This window comes from Dermochelys coriacea, chromosome 13 (assembly GCF_009764565.3).
Source record: "Dermochelys coriacea isolate rDerCor1 chromosome 13, rDerCor1.pri.v4, whole genome shotgun sequence".
Taxonomy (NCBI): Eukaryota; Metazoa; Chordata; order Testudines; family Dermochelyidae; genus Dermochelys; species Dermochelys coriacea.
Genome location: NC_050080.1, coordinates 38523948 through 38542303, shown reverse-complemented (window position 1 = coordinate 38542303; position 18356 = coordinate 38523948). Strand labels below are relative to the sequence as shown.

The window sequence follows — 18356 nt, the reverse complement described above, 5'->3', positions numbered from 1 at the left end:
GGGCGGGGCCAAGCCGCCAAGCCACGCCCCCTGAGCCGCCCGGTCTGGAGCGGAGCAGAGACGGGAGGAGAAAAGCGTGTCGGGGGAAGAGAGAGCGAGGGAGTGAGACAGCCGGGAGGGAGGAGGGCGGGGGGAAGGGGAAGGAGGGAGGGGAGGAGGAGGAGGGAGAAGGAGGGAGGGTGGAGGGGAAGGAGAAGGAGAAGGGCGGGGAAGGAGGGAGGGTAGAAGGGGGAAGGAGGGGGGGAGGAGGAGGAGGGCGGGGAAGGAGGGAGGGTGGAGGGGGAGGAGGAGGAGGAGGAGGAGGGCGGGGACGGAGGGAGGGTAGAAGGGGGAAGGAGGAGGGCGGGGAAGGAGCGAGGGTAGAAGGGGAAGGAGGGGGGGGAGGAGGAGGAGGGCGGGGAAGGAGGGAGAAGGAGGGAGGGTAGAAGGGGAAGGAGAAGGAGGAGGGCAGGGAAGGAGGGGAAGGAGGGAGGGAGGGAGGGAGGGTAGAAGGGGGAAGGAGGAGGGCGGGGAAGGAAGGAGGGTAGAAGGGGGAAGGAGGAGGGCGGGGAAGGAGGGAGGGAGGGTAGAAGGGAGGAGGAGGAGGAGGGCGGGAAAGGAGGGAGAAGGAGGGAGGGTAGAAGGGGAGGGCGGGGAAGGAGGGAGGGTAGAAGGGGGAAGGAGGAGGGCGGGGAAGGAGGGGAAGGAGGAGGGCGGGGAAGGAGGGAGGGTAGAAGGGGGAAGGAGGAGGGCGGGGAAGGAGGGAGGGTAGAAGGGGGAAGGAGGAGGGCGGGGAAGGAGGGAGGGAGGGTAGAAGGGAGGAGGAGGAGGGCGGGGAAGGAGGGAGGGTAGAGAAGGAGGGAGCGAAGCAGAGACCAGCAGAGAGGCGGAGTGTGCCAGGGTCAGTGAAGGAGACATTTCTCCGCTCAGGAGCCAGGGAGTGAAGCAGCCGGAGGAGGGCGGGGAAGGAGGGAGGGTAGAAGAGGGAGAGGAGGAGGGCGGGGAAGGAGGGAGTGTGACAGAGCCGGAGGAGGGCGGGGAAGCCGGTGGCAGAGGCCGCAGGAGGAGGCAGCCAGGCCGCTGTCCACACCTTCACCCAGGTACGTGCCGCGTTCCCTTCTTCCGCCTCTGCCTGGCACCCCCCAAACCTTAACCCCCCCAACCCCTATCTGCAGCTGTCTGTGTGTCTGTGTGTGTGTGTGTGTGTGTCTCCTTGTGCGGTGTGTGTCCCTAGGGTGTTGTGTGCATATGTCTATGCTGTGCATGTCCATCCCTACACTGGGTGTTGTCTGGGTGTGCGTGTGTGTGTGTGTCCCCCTACACTCGGTGTTGTGTGTGTGTGTCCCTGTTGTGAGTGTGCATCCCTACACTGGGTGTTGTTTCTTAGTGTGTCCATCCATACACGAGGTCGTAGATTTGTGTGTGTACTTGTTGTATGTCTGTCTATTCCTACGTTGCATGTTGTGGTGTTTTTCTGTGTGTGTGTGTGTGTCCCTGCCCTGAGTGTTGTAGATTTCAAGGCAGAAGGACACACCCAGAGGACTCTGCTCAAGTCTAATGCCTTCTTCCAGGCCCACAGCTGAGGGATGGAGGAGCCAACATAGCCCTGGGTTAGATGAGCCAGTGTGTCATTGTGTGCGTGTTGTGTGGCCCTGTGGTGTGTCACTGCTGTACTGTGTGTTGTGTATCAGCGTTGTGCCGGTGTGGTGTGTCTCAACATTATATGTCCCAGTTGTGCATCAGTGTTGTGCTGGTGTGTTGTGCATCAGTGTTGTGTCTGCATGTTGTGTCTTGACATCATGTGTCCCGGTTGTGTGTCAGTGTGGTGCTGATGTGATGTGTATCAGTGTTGTGCCTGTGTGTGTTGTGTTGGCGTTGTGTGTCCCTGTTGTGTGTCTACACGCTCTAAGCATGCCCTGTTTGTTATGTTGTTTGTGGTTAGCCCCGGTTGTGTTACATCTCCCCAAACCCTCTCCCCCAACTCCCCTCCCAACACACTGGGACCCCCCACCCCCTGCCCCCAAATCCCAGGGAAAGATTAAAAATAATCAAAGTGAGAATTATGCTTCTCCATTTCCACTGTGATCCCAGTCCAGATTTTCTGCCCATTGTGTTATTTTAACACAACTTGTGTGCCCTGGGGGAGGATTTGGCAGAGGAGCTCTGGGTTTTGGGGGGCAGGAAAAGTGGAGCTGGCGGATCTGAACCCCAAATCATTGCTGGGTGAATTGAGAAGTTTGTTGTGTCGGGGTGACCCACAATGGGAGGTGGGGGAATTTATACACACACACACACACACACATGGGTGGGGCAGCAACACAACATTGAGTAGTGGTGTGTGGAAGGGTCTGTGGAGCACTGCATAACGCACAGGCCTGACACACAGGAGAGAGGAGGAAACACAACACCAATTTAGTTCAGATACACACCACACAACACAACACACACACACAGATAGTGCCCCTCACTCCCGACCCGCAGCCCCTGCTGGCCCAGCCCCGGGCTCCCCCAGCCCCATGGCTCCTGGATTGTCTGAGCCAACCTGAGTCACATCCCAGCCCTGAGCCAGGGACCCGCAGGCCCCAAATCCTCCAGCTGGTGCTGATGGGGCAGAAATGTCTCCGGACAGGTGCTTCCCTCCCTGCCGGTGCCCCTCACTCCTGCCCCCCAGCCCTGCCGGTGCCCCCACACCACTCACCCCATCCCTGCCCCCTCGCTCTCAATTACACTCCCTGCTGTGATTTAAATCTCTCTGGAGGGGGATGCTCTTGCTGTCTTGCTATCCTCCCAAAAACCCCCCTCCATTCATCTCCTCACCCATACACCCACCCGAACCCCCCTCATCCACCCACCCACAACCCCATCCATCCATCCACCCACCCAGCTCTAACCCCAGCCACCCACCTCTTCATCCATCCACCCACCCAAACCTCCCTCCACCCACCCACCCACCCAGCTCTAACCCCAGCCACCCACCTCTTCATCCACCCACCCACCCAAACCCCCCTCCATCCATCCATCCAGCTCTAACCCCCAGCCAGCCACATCTTAATCCACCCACCCACCCACCTCTCACCCTCATCCATCCACCCACCAAAAAGAAAAGGAGGACTTGTGGCACCTTAGAGACTAACAAATGTATTTGAGTATAAGCTTTCGTGAGCTACAGCTCACTTCATCCATTGATACCTCTCAGTGATGCAAGCAGCTCCCTTTTATTTGAGAATAAGCTGTAGCTCACGAAAGCTTATGCTCAAATAAATTTGTTAGTCTCTAAGGTGCCACAAGTCCTCCTTTTCTTTTTGCGAATACAGACTAACACGGCTGCTACTCATCCACCCACCAAAACCCTGCTCCTTTCATCCATCCACCCACCCACAACCCCGTCCACTCACCCACCTCTAACCCCTATCCAGCCACCCATCCAAAACCCCCCCTCCTTTCATCCATCCATCCACCCACAACCCCGTCCATCCATCTACCCATCCAAACCCTCATCCACAGCCGCTGTCCATCCTTCCATCCACCCACAAGCTGCAGAATCTATTTAGCCCTGTGTGCATCTCCCACCCATCTCGCCTGCCACATGTCCCTTCTCTCCCTTCCAGACCCACCATGTCAGAAGTGGGCAAGTCCCAGCCAGTGGCCCTGGGGGCCTCGCGGGTTGAGCTCCGGGTCTCATGCTGGAACCTCCTGGACCGGGACACCCCGACCAACCCGAACCCCTGCGTGGTGCTGAAGCAGCTCAGCGAGGGGGAGTGGAGCGAGGTATGAGGTTGGCAAGGGGTGGATGGGGATCCCCTCCACCAGTCTCCTGATCATCCCCTGCCCCAGGAACCCTCCCCCTTGGGCTGCCCCACAGTCCCCCATTCTCACCCAGGGGAAATTGGGGGATCCCCATGGTGCCCCTCAATTTCTGAGGTGTCCCTCTCCCCCACTTTTCTCTGCTTTGGGCTTCCACCTCTTGGCCCCCAAAACTCTCTCCCCCAGATAGGGGACGTAGCCCCTTAAGCCACCATCCCATCATCCTCCAAAGGGGGTGCCCCCCCAAACCCTAGTGCCCCCTCTTCCTCAGATCCCCTGCTCCCTGCTGAATCTCCTCCTGAACCCTGTCCCCTACCCCCAGGTGGGGCGCTCTGAGATCATGCACTGCAGCCTGAACCCCGTCTTCTCCCACATCTTCCCACTGGACTACTTCTTCGAGGAGATGCAGACGCTGTGCTTCGAAGTCTACGATGCCAGCGCCAAGGGCGCTGAGGGTGCGGGGTTCCAGGATGATGCCCTCCTGGGGGAGGCCGAGTGCTCCCTGGGCCAGGTGGGGATACGGAATAAACCCCCAGATAACCCTAGCCTTAAACCCAACCCTTGGGACATGGGGTAAACCCCCAGATAACCCTAACCCTAAACCTAACCCTGGGGACATGGGGTAAACCTCCACATAACCCTAGCCCTAAACCTAACCCTGGGGACATGGGGTAAACCCCCAGATAACCCTAACCCTTGGGACATGGGGTATACCCCCAGATAACCCTAACCTAAACCTAACCTGGGACAGGAGTGGATGCGTGATACACCCCGTGATGACCATAACCTCTAGCTCTACCCCTGGGCCTTGAGTTGAGGTGGGATATGCCCTTGCTTACCATAACCCAACACTAACCCTGGGATACATGGTGATGCCTGCCACATATCAAATCTTAGCCACTAATCCCTGTGCACGGTGCCCCCAACCTTAACTTCTCACTTAACCCTAACCACCCCCAACTTCCTCATAACCCCAACCAACTGGTGCCACAGCCCGAAGGCAAAACCCGTGAGTGCCCCTTCTATGCATCCCCTCTATCCTGCTCTCCACCCTTCTTGCTCTGTATCCCCCGAGCTCCGCCTGTCCTCTCTCCCCCATGGCAGATCATGTCCCAGACCAAGGTCACCAAGCCGCTGCTACTCAAGACTGGGAAGACTGCAGGAAAATCCACCATCACGGTAGGAGAGCTACTGGGCTGGGATGAGAGAGATACCCCCAGAGAGAGCCGGAGAGAAGAGAACTAGTAGGTTAGAGTGGGAGGGGGGGCTAGCAGCCAGGACTCCTGGGTTCTGTCCACAGCTCTGGGAGGGGAGTGGGGTTTAGTGGCTAGGTAGAACAGAGTCGGTGTATGGTTAGTGAGAGGTGGGACTAGGGCAGCAGCGGCTTGTGTATCAGCATAACAGGGTTCTCCAGGCTCTGCCCGTGGGTCTCTTGTGTCTCTTGTTGGGTCCATCCATGTCTCTTCCACCCAGATTGAAGCAGAAGAGGTCACTAGTACCAACGACTTTGTGCAGCTTGAGTTCCGGGCTCAGAAGCTGGACAACAAGGTAAGAGAGAGAGTTTCCCTTCCCCTGCCCAGAGAACCCAGGAGTCCTGGCTCCCAGCCCCCTCTGCTCCAACCCACCAGACCCCACTCCCCTCCCAGAGCTGGCCTGGAACCCAGGAGTCCTGGGGCAGATTCTCTCTCTCCCTCGCTGTAGGATCTCTTCAGCAAGTCTGACCCTTTCCTGGAAATCTACAAGGTGAACAGTAACAACATGGAGCAGCTGGTGATGAGGACGGAGGTGAGGGGCTGGGGCAAGGGAAAACTGCGGTTTCAGGGGGGAGAGGAAGCTGGGCAGCTGGCAGGGAGGTTGTCTGGAGGCAGTGGGGGGTAGGGTGGGAGAGGGAGTGAAGGGAGGGGGGCGGGGTGGTGCCAGGTTGGGGATGGGGCGGCAAGGTGGAGTGGGTGGTAGAGACCCATATTCACCCAGCTAACCCCCCCTCCTCCCCGCCAGGTGATAAATAACAACCTCAGCCCCAGCTGGGAACCCTTCCGCCTCTCCCTCCACTCGCTGTGCAGCTGCGACCCAGACAAGACCATACGGGTGAGTGCCCAGATGCCTGGGTTCTCCCTCCGGCTCTGGGAGGGAAACGGGGTCCAGTGGTTAGAGCAGGAGGGGCTGGGAGCCAGGACTCCTGGGTTCTATCCTGGCTCTGGAAGGGGATGAGGGGGTCTCTCACACTATCACTCCATCTCTCTTTTCTTCCAGTGTGTCGTTTACGACTATAACTCCAGTGGGAAACACGATTACATCGGTGAATTCACGACAACCTTCCGTGAAATGCAGGAGGTTTCCTCAGGGAAAGAGGTATAGAGGGTGGGGTGGGAGCCAGGACTCCTGGGTTCTCTTCCTGGTTCTGAGAGGGGAGTGGGGTCTGGTGGGTTAGAGTAGGAGGGGACTAGGAGCCAGGACTCCTGGGTTCCATCCCCAGCTCTGGTAAGGGAGTGGGGTTGAGTGGCTTGAGGGGGGTGGGCCTGGAAGCCAGGACTCTTGGGTTCTCTCCCCAGCACTGGAGCAGGTGAGAATTGGAAGGCACAGATCTGACTCCCTCCCACACACGCTTTCCCTATCGCTGGGCAGATGGAGTTTGAGTGCATCAACCCAAAGTACCAGGAGAAGAAGAAACACTACACTAACTCCGGCACGGTGGTTCTGACCCAGTGCAAGGTGAGTGAGGGGGTGAAGGATGGTTCTGCGGGCAGTGCCTGGGGAGCAGGACTCCTGGGTCCAATTCATTGCTTTACCACAGACTCGCTGTGCAACCTTGTCAAGCCACTAAATACTTCCATACCTTCGTCAATAAGTAATTGACTCTGTTTTATTAATAACTGTGGCCCACTTCATTATTGTAACTAATTATTGTTCTGCATTAATGATTTGTCTGTGTGATTAACCGGTTGTGAGTTTTTACCTTTCTACTTCAATTAATTAGCATTATTAATTATCACTGAGCACCGGGCGACAGTAGTTATCACTATCAGTGGCTTGCTGGATGTATCCCGCAAGGGTCAGTCCCGGGTCCGGTCCTAGTCAATATTGTCGTTAACAACTTGGCTAATGGAGTGGAGAGGAGGCTTATGAGATCTGTGGATGCCAGCAAGCTGGGCGGGGTTGCCAGCACTTTAGAGGGCAGGGTTAGCAATCAAAAGTGACCTTGACTAAGTGGAGAATTGGTCTGAAACCAGCGGGATGAAATTCAATGAAGGCAAGTGCAAAGTACTTCCCTTGGGAAGGAAAACTCAGACGGCAAAGCGGGGAAGGCGCTGGGGGTTCGAGCGGCTCCCAGATGGAAGATGAGCCAACCATGTGGCGCAGTTAGGAGAAAGGGGCATGCTAATGGGAGGGGCGTGCGTCAGGCATGGGAGATAATTATCTCCTTCTGCTTGGCACTGATGAGGCTTCAGCAGAATATTGTGTCCAGCTCTGGGCACCACGTTTCAGGGGAGATGTAGAGAAATTGGAGGGAGTCCAGAGAAGAGCAACAAACAGTGATCAAAGGGTTAGAAAAATCTGATCTAGGAGGGAAGGTTAAAACCAGCTGGGCATGTCTGGTCTACAGAAGATCGAGGGGGGAACCCGCTGACAGGCTCTAATGGGTGAAGGGCCGTTCTGAAGAGGACGGGGATCCATTGTTTTCTGTGGATGGCAGGACCAGACGTCCCGGGGCTTATCCCGCAGCAAGGGAGAGTGAGGTTGGACATTAGGAGAAACTCCCGAACTCTTGGGGGAGTTGAGCATCCAAGGGAGGTTGGGGAAGCCCCAACGTTGGAGGTTTGGAAGACCCAGGTGGACAAAGACCCGTCAGGGCTGGGCTCGGGTGACATGGTCTTGCCTCAGCACCAGGGGGCTGGAGTCAGTGAGGTCCCTTCCACCCGATGTTGCCACATCTCTGCGATGAACGGCTCATTATCGCTCACTGTTAATGCCTCATTATGAATCCTCACTGATTGCCGCTAATATTATTTCCCCCTCTCCGGGCAGGTGGAGAAGGTTCACACGTTTCTGGATTACATCATGGGCGGACTGCAGATCTACTTCACGGTGAGGCAGCTGGGCCCACTGGTGGGGCGGGGAGAGCTCAGACTGGGGCATGAACCCCGTCCTCTAACCCCGGAGGGGCTGCCCCTCTGTTTCCCTGCAGGTGGCGATTGACTTCACGGCTTCCAACGGTGACCCACGCAGCGAACACTCCCTGCATTTCATCAACCCCAAGGAGCCCAACGAATACCTCAAAGCGCTGTCAGCCGTGGGTGAGATCTGCCAGGATTATGACAGGTAACAGCGCCCCTTAGGGCAGAGACCCTGCATGGCCATCCCGGATGCCTGGGTTCCATCCTGGGCTCTCCCCCGCCCCGCCCCCAACAGCAAATTACCCAGCATGCATTGCCCCAGAATCCTGGTCTTGCCAACTACCCACAGAAAGCTAGTCTGTGTTTACCACAAGAATCTCTGTTCTCATAAACTACCCATAATCCTTTGCAGCAGCAAATTACCCACAGTCCTTTGCTCTGGAGACCCGTGGTAGCAAGTTACCCACAGTCCTTTGCAATAGGGTTTTGCTATCTCAAGTTATATCCCTGGAGCTGGGAGCCTTGCACTGCCATCCTGGACTCCTGGGTCCCATTTGCTGTTCAGGGTTCATTGGCTTGACCCCCACCCACCCCCCGTCTCTCTCTCTCTTCCAGCGACAAGAAGTTTCCAGCCTTTGGATTTGGGGCACGGATCCCCCCAAACTACGAGGTACATTTCAGGAAGCTGGGGGTGGGGGAGTAGATCGGGGAGGCGGCGTTTGCCCTCTCTCTGAGCCAGTGTCTCCTCTTTTCTCAGGTCTCCCATGATTTTGCCATCAACTTCGACCCAGACAACCCGGAGTGTGAACGTAGGAGAATCTCTCTCTCTTCGTTAGCGAGTGTCATTCATTAACCTAGGCAATGCTCAACAATGCTTAACAGACCCCTGACCGAGATGAACCCAGGAGTCCTGGCTCCCAGCCCCCCTCAGCTCTAACCACCAGACCCCACTCCCCTCCGAGAGCCAGGGTGTAATGATGCTGGTTCTGGTGGGACCCAACTGCAAGTGCCAATTCAGGACAAATTACTCAAAGCAGGGCAGTTACAGCCCAAGGCTGGGGTTCCTTTGCACACCAAGGCAAACCAAACCAGCCAGACAAAGAGGACTTTGGTTTTACCCCACTGGCTAACCACAAGTCACACAAGCAATTTCCTTAGACACTCCAGTTTCCCAGTATCCCCACCAGTGCCACTTGTTATGGGGACAGATGGTTATGAAAAGCAATACCCCAGTAAAAGAAAAAAGGTTCTCTCAATCCCAAAGGACCAAGCCCCAGACCCAGGTCAATATACTAATCAGATCTTACCCACAAATCACGCTGCTGCCCATCCTTTAGAATCTAAAATCTAAAGGTTTATTCATAAAAGGAAAAAGATAGAGATGAGAGCTAAAATTGGTTAAATGGAATCAATTACATACAGTGATGGCAAAGTTCTTGGTTCAGGCTTGTAGCAGTGATGGAATAAACTGCAGGTTCAAATCAAGTCTCTGGAGCACGTCCCCAGCTGGGATGGGTCTTTCAGTCCTTGGGTCAGAGCTTCAGTGGAGCAAAGTCCCTCCAGAGGCAAGAATCAGGACTGAAGACCAGATGGAGACGAGGCATCAGTCTTTTCTAGTCTTTTCCAGGTGGAAGGACCCCTCTTTGTTCTCACTGTGGAAAATTACAGCAAAATGGAGTTTGGAGTCGCATGGGCAAGTCCCTCCATACCTTGCTGAGTCCCCAGGCGTGTTGCCTTCTCTCAATGGGTCAGCTGTATCGCTGATGGTCCTTAATGGGCCATCCAGCAGGCTAGGCAGAGCGGACACCAACTTGTCTGGGGTGTCACCCAGAAGAATAGCACAAGTTTGAACTACAGACAGTATAGAGCCAATATTCATAACTTCAACTACAAAAATGATACCCACATATAGACAGCACAATCAGAACCAGCAAACCATCACCTCGTCTGAGACACCTCATTTGACCCCCTTTATACAAGATTTGGTGCCACTACAGGACCTCGGTTACAACAATGATCTCTACTGTCCCAGATTATGTCAATAACATCACAAGGGGACCGAACCCAGGAGTTCTGGCTCCCAACCCCCCTCTGCTGTAACCACTAGACCTCCCGCCCCTCCCAGAGCCAGGGACAGAACCCAGGAGTCCCGGCTCCCAGCCCTCCCCCGCTCCAACTATTAGACCCCACCCCCTTCCCCGAGCAGGGGAGAGAACTCCAGACTCCTGAGCATCTCTCCCCCCAGCAGGGATCTCGGGGGTGATCGAGGCCTACAAGCGGTGCCTGCCCCAAATCCAGCTCTACGGCCCCACCAACCTGGCCCCCATCATCAACCGGGTGCTGGCCCCCGCCAGCGAGGAAGAGGGCAGCGGGCCTCCCATGGTGAGGGGGAAGTGCAGAAGGAGAGAGGGAGGGGGGCTGGAGGGGGCTGGACGCAGAGGGAGTTTGAGGTCCTCAGCACCGACCTCCCCCTTCTCCCCAGCGGTACCGGGTGCTGCTGGTGCTGACGGACGGGGTGCTGAGTGACATGCCGGCCACACGGGAAGCTGTCATCCGAGCCTCGCGCCTGCCCGTCTCCATCATCATTGTGGGGGTGGGGAACACCGACTTCTCCGACATGCGGGCGCTGGACGAGGAGGATGGGACCCAGGAGACCGAGGGGGAGCGGGCCGCCCGCAACATCGTCCAGTTTGTGCCTTTCCGCGAGTTCAAGAAGGTGAGTGGGAGACGGGGGGCCCCCTCCGTCCGGCTCCTCGACGCTCGTTCCCTCCGTCCGCCCCCCTCCGTCCGGCTCCTCGACGCTCCCTTCCTCCGTCCAGCTCTGCCTCACTCCCTCCATCTCTCTCCCCAGGCCCCGCCGGCAGCGCTGGCCAAGTGCGTGCTGGCCGAGGTCCCCAACCAGGTGGTGGAGTTTTATGGCAGCCGTGGCATCGTCCCCAGCCCCCGAACTCCTCGGCCCCAGTGAGAGCCCCGGGGCCCGACCCACAGCCTGACCCACGGTCCCCCTGGGTAAGTGCCCCCTTGTCCCAAAGGGGCAGGGCCCGGGCAGTGGCTCTTTTCCAATAATCTATCTCTCCTCCTTCCTGTCTTTCTCCTTCCCTACATCCTGCCCCCATCTCTCCCCCAGGTACCTCTGTCCTTTACCTCTGCCGACCTTCGGCCTTTTCTCCTGGACCTGCCCCCCAGGGGCTCCGAGGACCGACGCAGGGTGAGGGGCTCCCAGCCCTATGGTGCCCTCCCCTGACTGAGTGTGAAGGCTGGACCTGACCCCCCCCACCACCACCGCGGCCCCCATTGGCCCCATTGTTCTCAGGCCTCTAACTTCATACCTGGAGTGACTCCCCACAAATCCTGTACCCAGATCCCACCATCCCACCCTGATTGCCCCTAATCCTCTGACCCCTCCACCCGAATCCCCCCATACCCTGGTCCTCCCACATCCCAAGCTGCCCCTCCCTCCCCCAGTGGTGACCCCCACCCCACCCCCAGAGCAGTGTGTCTCAGATCCCTCAATAAAGCCACCCCTATGAACACCCCATTCTCCGCCTGGGACGTTCATTGATTGGTGACCTCGCTCAGTGGGGCTGGGAGAGGGGGGCAGGGACTGGACAGAGACCACCGTGCTGTGGGGTGGGATGTGCCACGGTGTGGGGCTGGGGGGACAGCTTAGTTGCATGAGGGGCTGGGTGGATAGAGGACACAGGCAGGGAGGGAAGGGTGGGGTAGGGGATGGATAAATGGAAGGAGGGAGGGGTGGGGAAAGGGATGGATGGAGGAAGGGAGGGAGCTATCCCTTTGCCACAGCTCGTCCGCGTTTACAAGCAAGACTCCAAGGCCTGAGCCACGCCGTCCATCCCCCGACTGCCCTTCTGGCTGCCCCCCAGCCCCCAACGAACACCCCCGTGGCCCTCCCCCCCAGCCCTGTGGGGCTCCCCTGACACCCCCAGAGCTGGGGGCCCTGGAGAGCACTCTCTGGAGACCACTGGGGCTGTAGTGCTAAACCCAGCGCCCTCTACGGGGAGGGGGGGAAGCTCCGTGGTCAAAGATTTGGGGGCGCAGCGGCCAATCAGCTGAGCAGGGAGATGCTGGGCCCCGACAGCTACGGTTGAACAAAGAGAAGGCGAAGGGGGATTTGATCCCCATCTCTTGGGACCAAAGTGGGTAACAAAAACAGGTTCTTTCCCGTCTCAGTCAGGCACCAATTTAGCATGAGACATGGCTGGCCACAGAAGCTGGACGGCTTCACAGTGGACCCAAGGGGCAGATTTTGACCAGGGCATCTATTGAACTGACGGTACGATTGACCGAGGGGCGCGGGGGGTTCGCCAGCCCTGAGACGGCCTGTTCTGGGGGCCAGCCAGGAATTCACACAGGGAAGGGCCGGGGCTGGTGAGCTCCTCATGCGGCTCCTGCCTGGGGTGCGCTGCCCCGTCTTCTCCCAGGTCGGGGCTGCCTAGACCCACCGGCCGGGGGGATGGTTTCCGCTCGGCGGCCGTGCGGGCAACCGGAGCCAGGAACCAGCTCTGGCTTCCTCAGCAAACCCAGGCATGGAGCCAGCCATGAGCTAAGGCCACCCTTGGCACAGAGATGATTGCGCCAGCCTTCTGCAGCGCTGGGGGTGGGGAGCCCAGGGCTGGGCTGGCAGGGGCTGCGGGTCGGGGGTGAGGGGCACCGGCAGGGCGAGGGCTGGCAGGGGCTGTGGGTCGGGGGCACCGGCAGGGCTGGGGGGGCTGCGGCCCTTCAAGGTTTAATCCCGTTCCATGCGGTAATTACAGGCTGTTGTGACTTCCCAGCAGCTGCTGGTTTTCTAGTCTCCGGGGGCGGGGGGGGGGAAGAATGAATTTCCCGCTCTAGGGGCGTGGCCGAGTCCTCCTCCCCCCACCCCCTTACAGCTGGCAGAGAACAAGAGCGCCCCCCTCACTGCACAGCGGGAACTCGTGGGGGGCGAGACGCCCTGCACCCCACTCCTCTAACCACCAGCCCCCCGCTCCCCGAACCAGGGCCAGAACCCAGGAGTCCTGGCTCCCTGCCCCCCCCCCGGAATCCTCGGGCCACCTGCTGCCCAGAGCTGGTATCTTCCTCTGGGAGAGGATGTTGCGTGACAGGGGGATTGGGGGCGGGGCTGATACGCCCAAGGGGTGGGGCTTCCCTAGACCACGCCCCCTCTCTAGGCTCCGCCCCCCAGCCCATAAGAACTGCCGGCGCCGGGCTCGGTGGGGTCCGGTGATGTTTATTCTACAACGTCTTTGGAAAGCTGCTAAAGGAGCAACTGCTCTGGCCCCGCCCCTTGTGCCCCCACAAGCTCCGCCCCGGGGGCGGGGCTCCGCAGACAGCCCGTCTCCTGGAGCTGGATAGTAAGGGGGTAGCAGCACCCATGGGGTGTGGGGGGGGACTTCAGAGAGTAAAGCAGAATGTGGGGGGCTAAAAAACTAACTCCCCCCCACACCCAGGGCAGGGCCGTGCGCCTCCAGCAGGGGGCGCAGGGACCCCCCACAAGCCCCGCCCCTAGACTCCGACGGTGCTTGGGCCCGCCGAGTTCTGGGTGCTTGCTGGGGGGTCACAGGGGCTCCTAGAGGCTGCTATTGTGCTGAGGGGATCCCAGGGCACTCGGGGTTCCTGAGGGGCTGGTTGGTGGGTGCACCCCACTGTTGGGGTGCAGGGCATCAATAGAGAGTGGATCTCGGGGTGGGGCTGGTGGTCCAGTAGGGAGAGGATGGGGGGGTCTTTGGCTGATGCACTCCAATCCTGAGGTTCAGGGCGTCATAAGGGAGTACAGGGCAGGTCTGAGCTCACCTCCAGCATTGGGGAGCAGGGAGGCTTGAAGCTCATTATAGGGGGACTAGGAGATGGCTTGCTGATGCAGGGCAGTATGGGGGCACATGTTGGTAGTGGGGTGTAGGGGCTTGCTGGTGCACCCCCCTGTTCGGGTGCAGGAGGCTGATATTGGGGTACAGAAAGTGGCCAGCTATGGATGCAGAGGGTCGCTCTGGGGGAGCTGGGGAGGCAATGTAGGGTGCACAGGGTGCTTGGCTGCTGGTGCTGCTTTTTAAGGTGCAGCATCGGTGGGTATAGCCGGCATGCAACAGGTGAGTCCAGCCCCCCCCCCAGACTCCCATTGTCAGAGGGAGGGTCCCCCCACCTACCACCCCCCATCACAATCCACACAAACGTTGATCCGGCTCTCAAAAAAATTCCCTTCCCCTACAACTTGCTCCCCTCGGGAGGCAGGAAGGGAGAACCCCAGAGTCACCCCCACAATCCCCTGCTCCCCCCAGAAGTCCCAGTCACACTCCCCCTGGTGGCAAAAGGGGGTAACACCGCTGGGACTGTGGAGACGTCATTGAGCCCGTGGGCTCCCCCTGCTGGCCACAGGCGGAAAGACACCCCCAGTCCTCCGCAGAGCAGCGCCCCCTGCTGGCCACAGGCGGAAAGACACCCCCAGTCCTCCGCAGAGCAGCGCCCCCTGCTGGCCACAGGCGGAAAGACACCCCCGAGTCCTCTGCAGAGCAGCGCCCCTGCTGGCCGCCCCCCCAGGGTCCGTGCCCCACGCCCGGGGGGCGGCTCAGAGGAAGCACTGGGAGGGCGAGGGGGGCTGGGGCAGCAGCTTCTCGCAGTGGGCCTTGTAGAGGTCGCGCTCGCGGGCGAGCCGGGCCAGCTCCCCCCGCAGGGCCTCCAGCTCGCGGGCCAGCCGGGATTTCTCCGCCTCCAGCACGTGGCGCTGCTGGACCCGCTTGAAGCGGCAGGACTGGGCGTAGCCGCGGTTCTTCAACGTGCGCCGCTTCTGCTTCAGCCGCAGCACCTCGTCCTTGCCGACGCCCCGCAGCCGCCGGTTCAGCTCCCGCACCGACATGCCCACCAGTTGCTCGTCCGAGAGCCGGTCGCGGAGGGGCGGGAGCTGCGGGGGAGGCAGGAATTACCCCGGATCGACTGGACGGGGCTAGCTGGAGCCCCTAGCTCCCGACCCGCAGCCCCCCGCTAGCCCAGCCCTGCCCCCCACCCTGCCTGTGCCCCTCACTCCCAACCCACAGCCCCTGCCAGCCCAGCCCTGGGACCCCCCCCCCCTGCCAGTGCCCCTCGCTCCCGACCCGCAGCCCCTGCTAGCCCAGCCCTGGCCCCCACCCTGCCTGTGCCCCTCGCTCCCGACCCGCAGCCCCTGCTAGCCCAGCCCTGCCCCCCACCCTGCCAGTGCCCCTCGCTCCCGACCCGCAGCCCCTGCTAGCCCAGCCCTGCCCCCCACCCTGCCTGTGCCCCTCGCTCCCGACCCGCAGCCCCTGCTAGCCCAGCCCTGCCCCCCACCCTGCCTGTGCCCCTCGCTCCCGACCCGCAGCCCCTGCTAGCCCAGCCCTGCCCCCCAGCTCTGCCAGTGCCCCCAAGTGTGTGTGTTCGTGTCTCTCTTTCCCCTTGCATCCCCTTCTCCAGCCTTGCCCCTCTCATCACCCACTCCCTGTCTACCTTCCCCACCCCTTTTCTCTGCCCCCACAACTCACCTGCTGTTGCGGTTGGAGTAGCCCCCCGGGGCAGAACCCCCCCTCGGCCGCCCCCCCCAGCAGGGCCTCCACTGCCTCCTCCGGGCTCAGCCCCAGCCCCTCCCCGCCCCCCGCCATCTGCTGGTGCAGCGCTGCTAGCCAGCAGAGCTCCTCCAGCCCTGCCTTGGGGTCCCCTCCATCCCCCATCCCCACTTCGCTCAGCGTGGGGGACGGCGGCACCGAGCTGCAGGGAGAGGGGCCCAGGGAGGCCCCGCCCATTGGGCCGGTCAGCTCACGCTTGACCTCAAACTTCAGCAGGTCAAAATCGTTGAGATATTCCAGGGCCAGGGGGCTGGTGGGGAGCTCGGCTAGGGGCACCGACATCCTGGGTGGGACAGCGTCGTGGGGCATGAGACCTGGGGGAGAGAAGAGAGACAGGTGAGGGGGCCAGGGCTGACTGGACAGCAGACCCACTCCACTCTATATGGACCGGCAGTGTCCAAGGGCCAGGTATATGGACCAGCTGTCTAAGGATCTGGCTTTCTGTGTGGATCAGTTATATGGACCAGCTTTGTCAATGGGCCGGCTATACAGACCAACTTTCTAAACAGAAGAGCTATATGGACCAGTTGTGTCTATGGACTGACTTTCTGCATAGACCAGCTTTGTCTATGGACCAGGTCTACAGACTATCTATACAGAGTAGCTTTCTGGTTTTATAAACCAAATATATGGACAAGCTGTGTCTAGAGACTGGGATAAAGACCAGCTTTCTATATAGGTCAGGTATAGGTACCAGCTAAGTCTTAGACTGGCTATATGGACCAATTCGGTATATTCACCAGCTATATAGACAGCCAAGAAACCACCCAGGTATCAGGGCAAAAGGATGTCTCCAATATAGGATCTTTGCTCTATACAGACCTGTCTCCTATAGACCAATGGCTGTATATGGACCAGCACTGTATATGGACTGGATTGCTGTATGGTCTGATTTGGCTGGATTCACACAGGCTTTGCATTATGGGATCCACTGTTCCCTCTAAGCTGTGCACATGGGCACACAGATCCTAAACCCCATGCACACGGCACAACACCGTGTGCACAAACATTTGCACAGAAGAAATTTTTTGCACACACAGCCTGACAGAAATTAAAGGGAACATTGATGGGGTCCCTTGCTCTATATGAGTTGCCTCTAGCTAACAGAGGAACAGGTCTGCATGGGCCATCTGTGCATATATGGCCCACATCTGGGTAAGGACCGGGCTATACAGACCGCAGAGGGAGCAGAGCAAGGCTTACGCTCCACAAGGCCCCTCTGCAGCAGACGCCTGCGTATGGACCAGCCCAGGTACCATCCCCCTCCCCCGATTTCTCCCTCTCACAGGCATTCCCATCCCCTTCCCCTGTACAGCTCCTTGTCCCCCCCACACGCCCCCTCCATCTCCCTGACCCCTTTGTACCCCTAGTCCCACCCCCATCCATCCCTCCCTCGCACACCCCCAGACCTCCATCCATCCCTCCCATCCCCCCTCCATACCCCCAGTCCCACCTCCATCCATCCCTCCCACACCCCCATCCCCAACACCTCCTCCATACCCCCAGTCCCACCCCCCATCCATACCTCACTCACATCCCCCCAGACCTCCGTACCCCCCAGTCCCACCCCCCGTCCATCCCTCCCTCGCACACCCCCATCCCCCCAGACCTCCGTACCCCCAGTCCCACCCCCCGTCCATCCCTCCCTCGCACACCCCCATCCCTTCACACCTCCTCCATCCCTCCACATCTCCTCACCCGTCCCTCCTCCACTGGGGGGCCCCTGAGCCCCGGACACCCAAACTCGCCCCCCCGCTCACCTGTCAGCGCCACGCTCCGCCGCCAGGGGCCGCCCTGGGGAACCCCGGCGTACGGGACCTGCCCTGAGCCGCAGCGGAGTCCCGGACGCCGGGGTCCCATTTAAAGAACCCCGGGCGCTGAGCTCACCCGCATCTCATTAGCCGCTGGCCAATGGGAAGCCGCCTCATTAGCATGTGGGGGCGGGGGGAGGGAATGAGGGGGATACGGGGGTGCCTCCCACAGCGCCCCTCCCCCACGGCTCCTGACCCCCCCCAGCCGGGGTCACGGCGGGGGGGAATCTGGTCTGATTAGCCAAGAATCCAGTGACGACATGGGGGGGGACACGAGGCCTCTCAGCGCCCAGCCCCCCTTCCCCCAGATGTGCCCCTTCCCCCCAGCCCCACATACTGCCCAGCCCCTCCTTCCCACCGCCCTTCACCATCTCCCTCGCATCGAAGCCGAGCCCCAGACCCCCCTTCCCCCACCAGGTACCCCCAGCCCCATAACTTCTCCCCTCCCCACACATCTCCCCTTTCTGTCCCCACCCCCTCCCATCTCCCTCAGACACCCAGCCCCACATCCCCACCCCTCCCCACCCCATGACTCAGCCTCTCCCCCACATGCCCCCTCCCACTTCTGGCCCTATCTGCCCCACTGACACCTCACAACACCCCCCACACAACCCCCCACCCCGAGCCTCTGCTTCCCCAGCCCCATAACTCCCTCAGAACAGTGGATCCGGCCCTGAACCCCCTCCCGCTCCCCACACCGCCCTGCTTCAACAGCGGGGGGCTGCAGGTCGGGAGTGAGGGGCACCGGCAGGGCATGGAGGGGGCAGGGGGCTGCGGGTTGGGAGTGAGGTGCAGGGGCAGTGGGCTATGGGTCAGGAGTGAGGGGCACAGGTAGGGTGGGGGGGCAGGGGGCTGAGGGCCGGGAGGGAGGGGCACCGGCTGGGCGGGGGGGGGCTGTGGGGCGGGAGTGAGGGGCATCGGCAGGGCGGGGGGAGCAGGGCTGGGCTGGCTGCAGGTCAGAAATGAGGGGCATTTGCAGGGTAGAGGGCTGAGGGCCGGGAGGGAGGGGCACTGGGAGGGCGGGGGGGGCAGGGGGCTGAGGGCCGGGAGGGAGGGGCAGCAGCTGGGCAGGGGGCTGA

General features: G+C 60.2%; 2 protein-coding genes across 2 annotated transcripts; one reads left to right on the top strand and one right to left on the bottom strand.

Moving 5' to 3' along the window:
- Positions 1–834: 834 nt before the first annotated feature.
- CPNE6 (copine 6) lies at positions 835–11434 on the top strand. Its single transcript, XM_038370149.2, has 17 exons — positions 835–1079; positions 3588–3747; positions 4106–4294; positions 4888–4962; positions 5257–5331; positions 5485–5568; positions 5782–5871; positions 6037–6135; positions 6409–6495; positions 7810–7869; positions 7970–8103; positions 8514–8568; positions 8656–8707; positions 10147–10280; positions 10381–10614; positions 10750–10907; positions 11026–11434. Exons 2-16 carry the CDS (start codon positions 3595–3597, stop codon positions 10861–10863), a joined length of 1635 nt encoding a protein of 544 aa, XP_038226077.1. The 5' UTR covers positions 835–1079; positions 3588–3594; the 3' UTR covers positions 10864–10907; positions 11026–11434.
- A 2477-nt stretch (positions 11435–13911) lies between these two features.
- Positions 13912–17526, bottom strand: NRL (neural retina leucine zipper). Its single transcript, XM_038370154.2, has 3 exons — positions 17227–17526; positions 15386–15780; positions 13912–14793 (listed from the first exon to the last, which is right to left on the bottom strand). Exons 1-3 carry the CDS (start codon positions 17324–17326, stop codon positions 14461–14463), a joined length of 828 nt encoding a protein of 275 aa, XP_038226082.2. The 5' UTR covers positions 17327–17526; the 3' UTR covers positions 13912–14460.
- Between the last annotated feature and the right edge of the window lie 830 nt (positions 17527–18356).

Coding starts and splice junctions, on each gene's coding strand:
- CPNE6 (XM_038370149.2), top strand. CDS start 3,595: ATGTCAGAAGTGGGCAAGTCCCAGCCAGTGGCCCTGGGGGCCTCGCGG. Junction 4,295..4,887: donor CCGAGTGCTCCCTGGGCCAG/GTGGGGATACGG, acceptor CCCCCATGGCAG/ATCATGTCCCAGACCAAGGT. Junction 10,615..10,749: donor CTTTCCGCGAGTTCAAGAAG/GTGAGTGGGAGA, acceptor CTCTCTCCCCAG/GCCCCGCCGGCAGCGCTGGC.
- NRL (XM_038370154.2), bottom strand. CDS start 17,326: ATGGGACCCCGGCGTCCGGGACTCCGCTGCGGCTCAGGGCAGGTCCCG. Junction 15,781..17,226: donor GCGGAGCGTGGCGCTGACAG/GTGAGCGGGGGG, acceptor TCTCTCCCCCAG/GTCTCATGCCCCACGACGCT. Junction 14,794..15,385: donor TACTCCAACCGCAACAGCAG/GTGAGTTGTGGG, acceptor CCTCCCCCGCAG/CTCCCGCCCCTCCGCGACCG.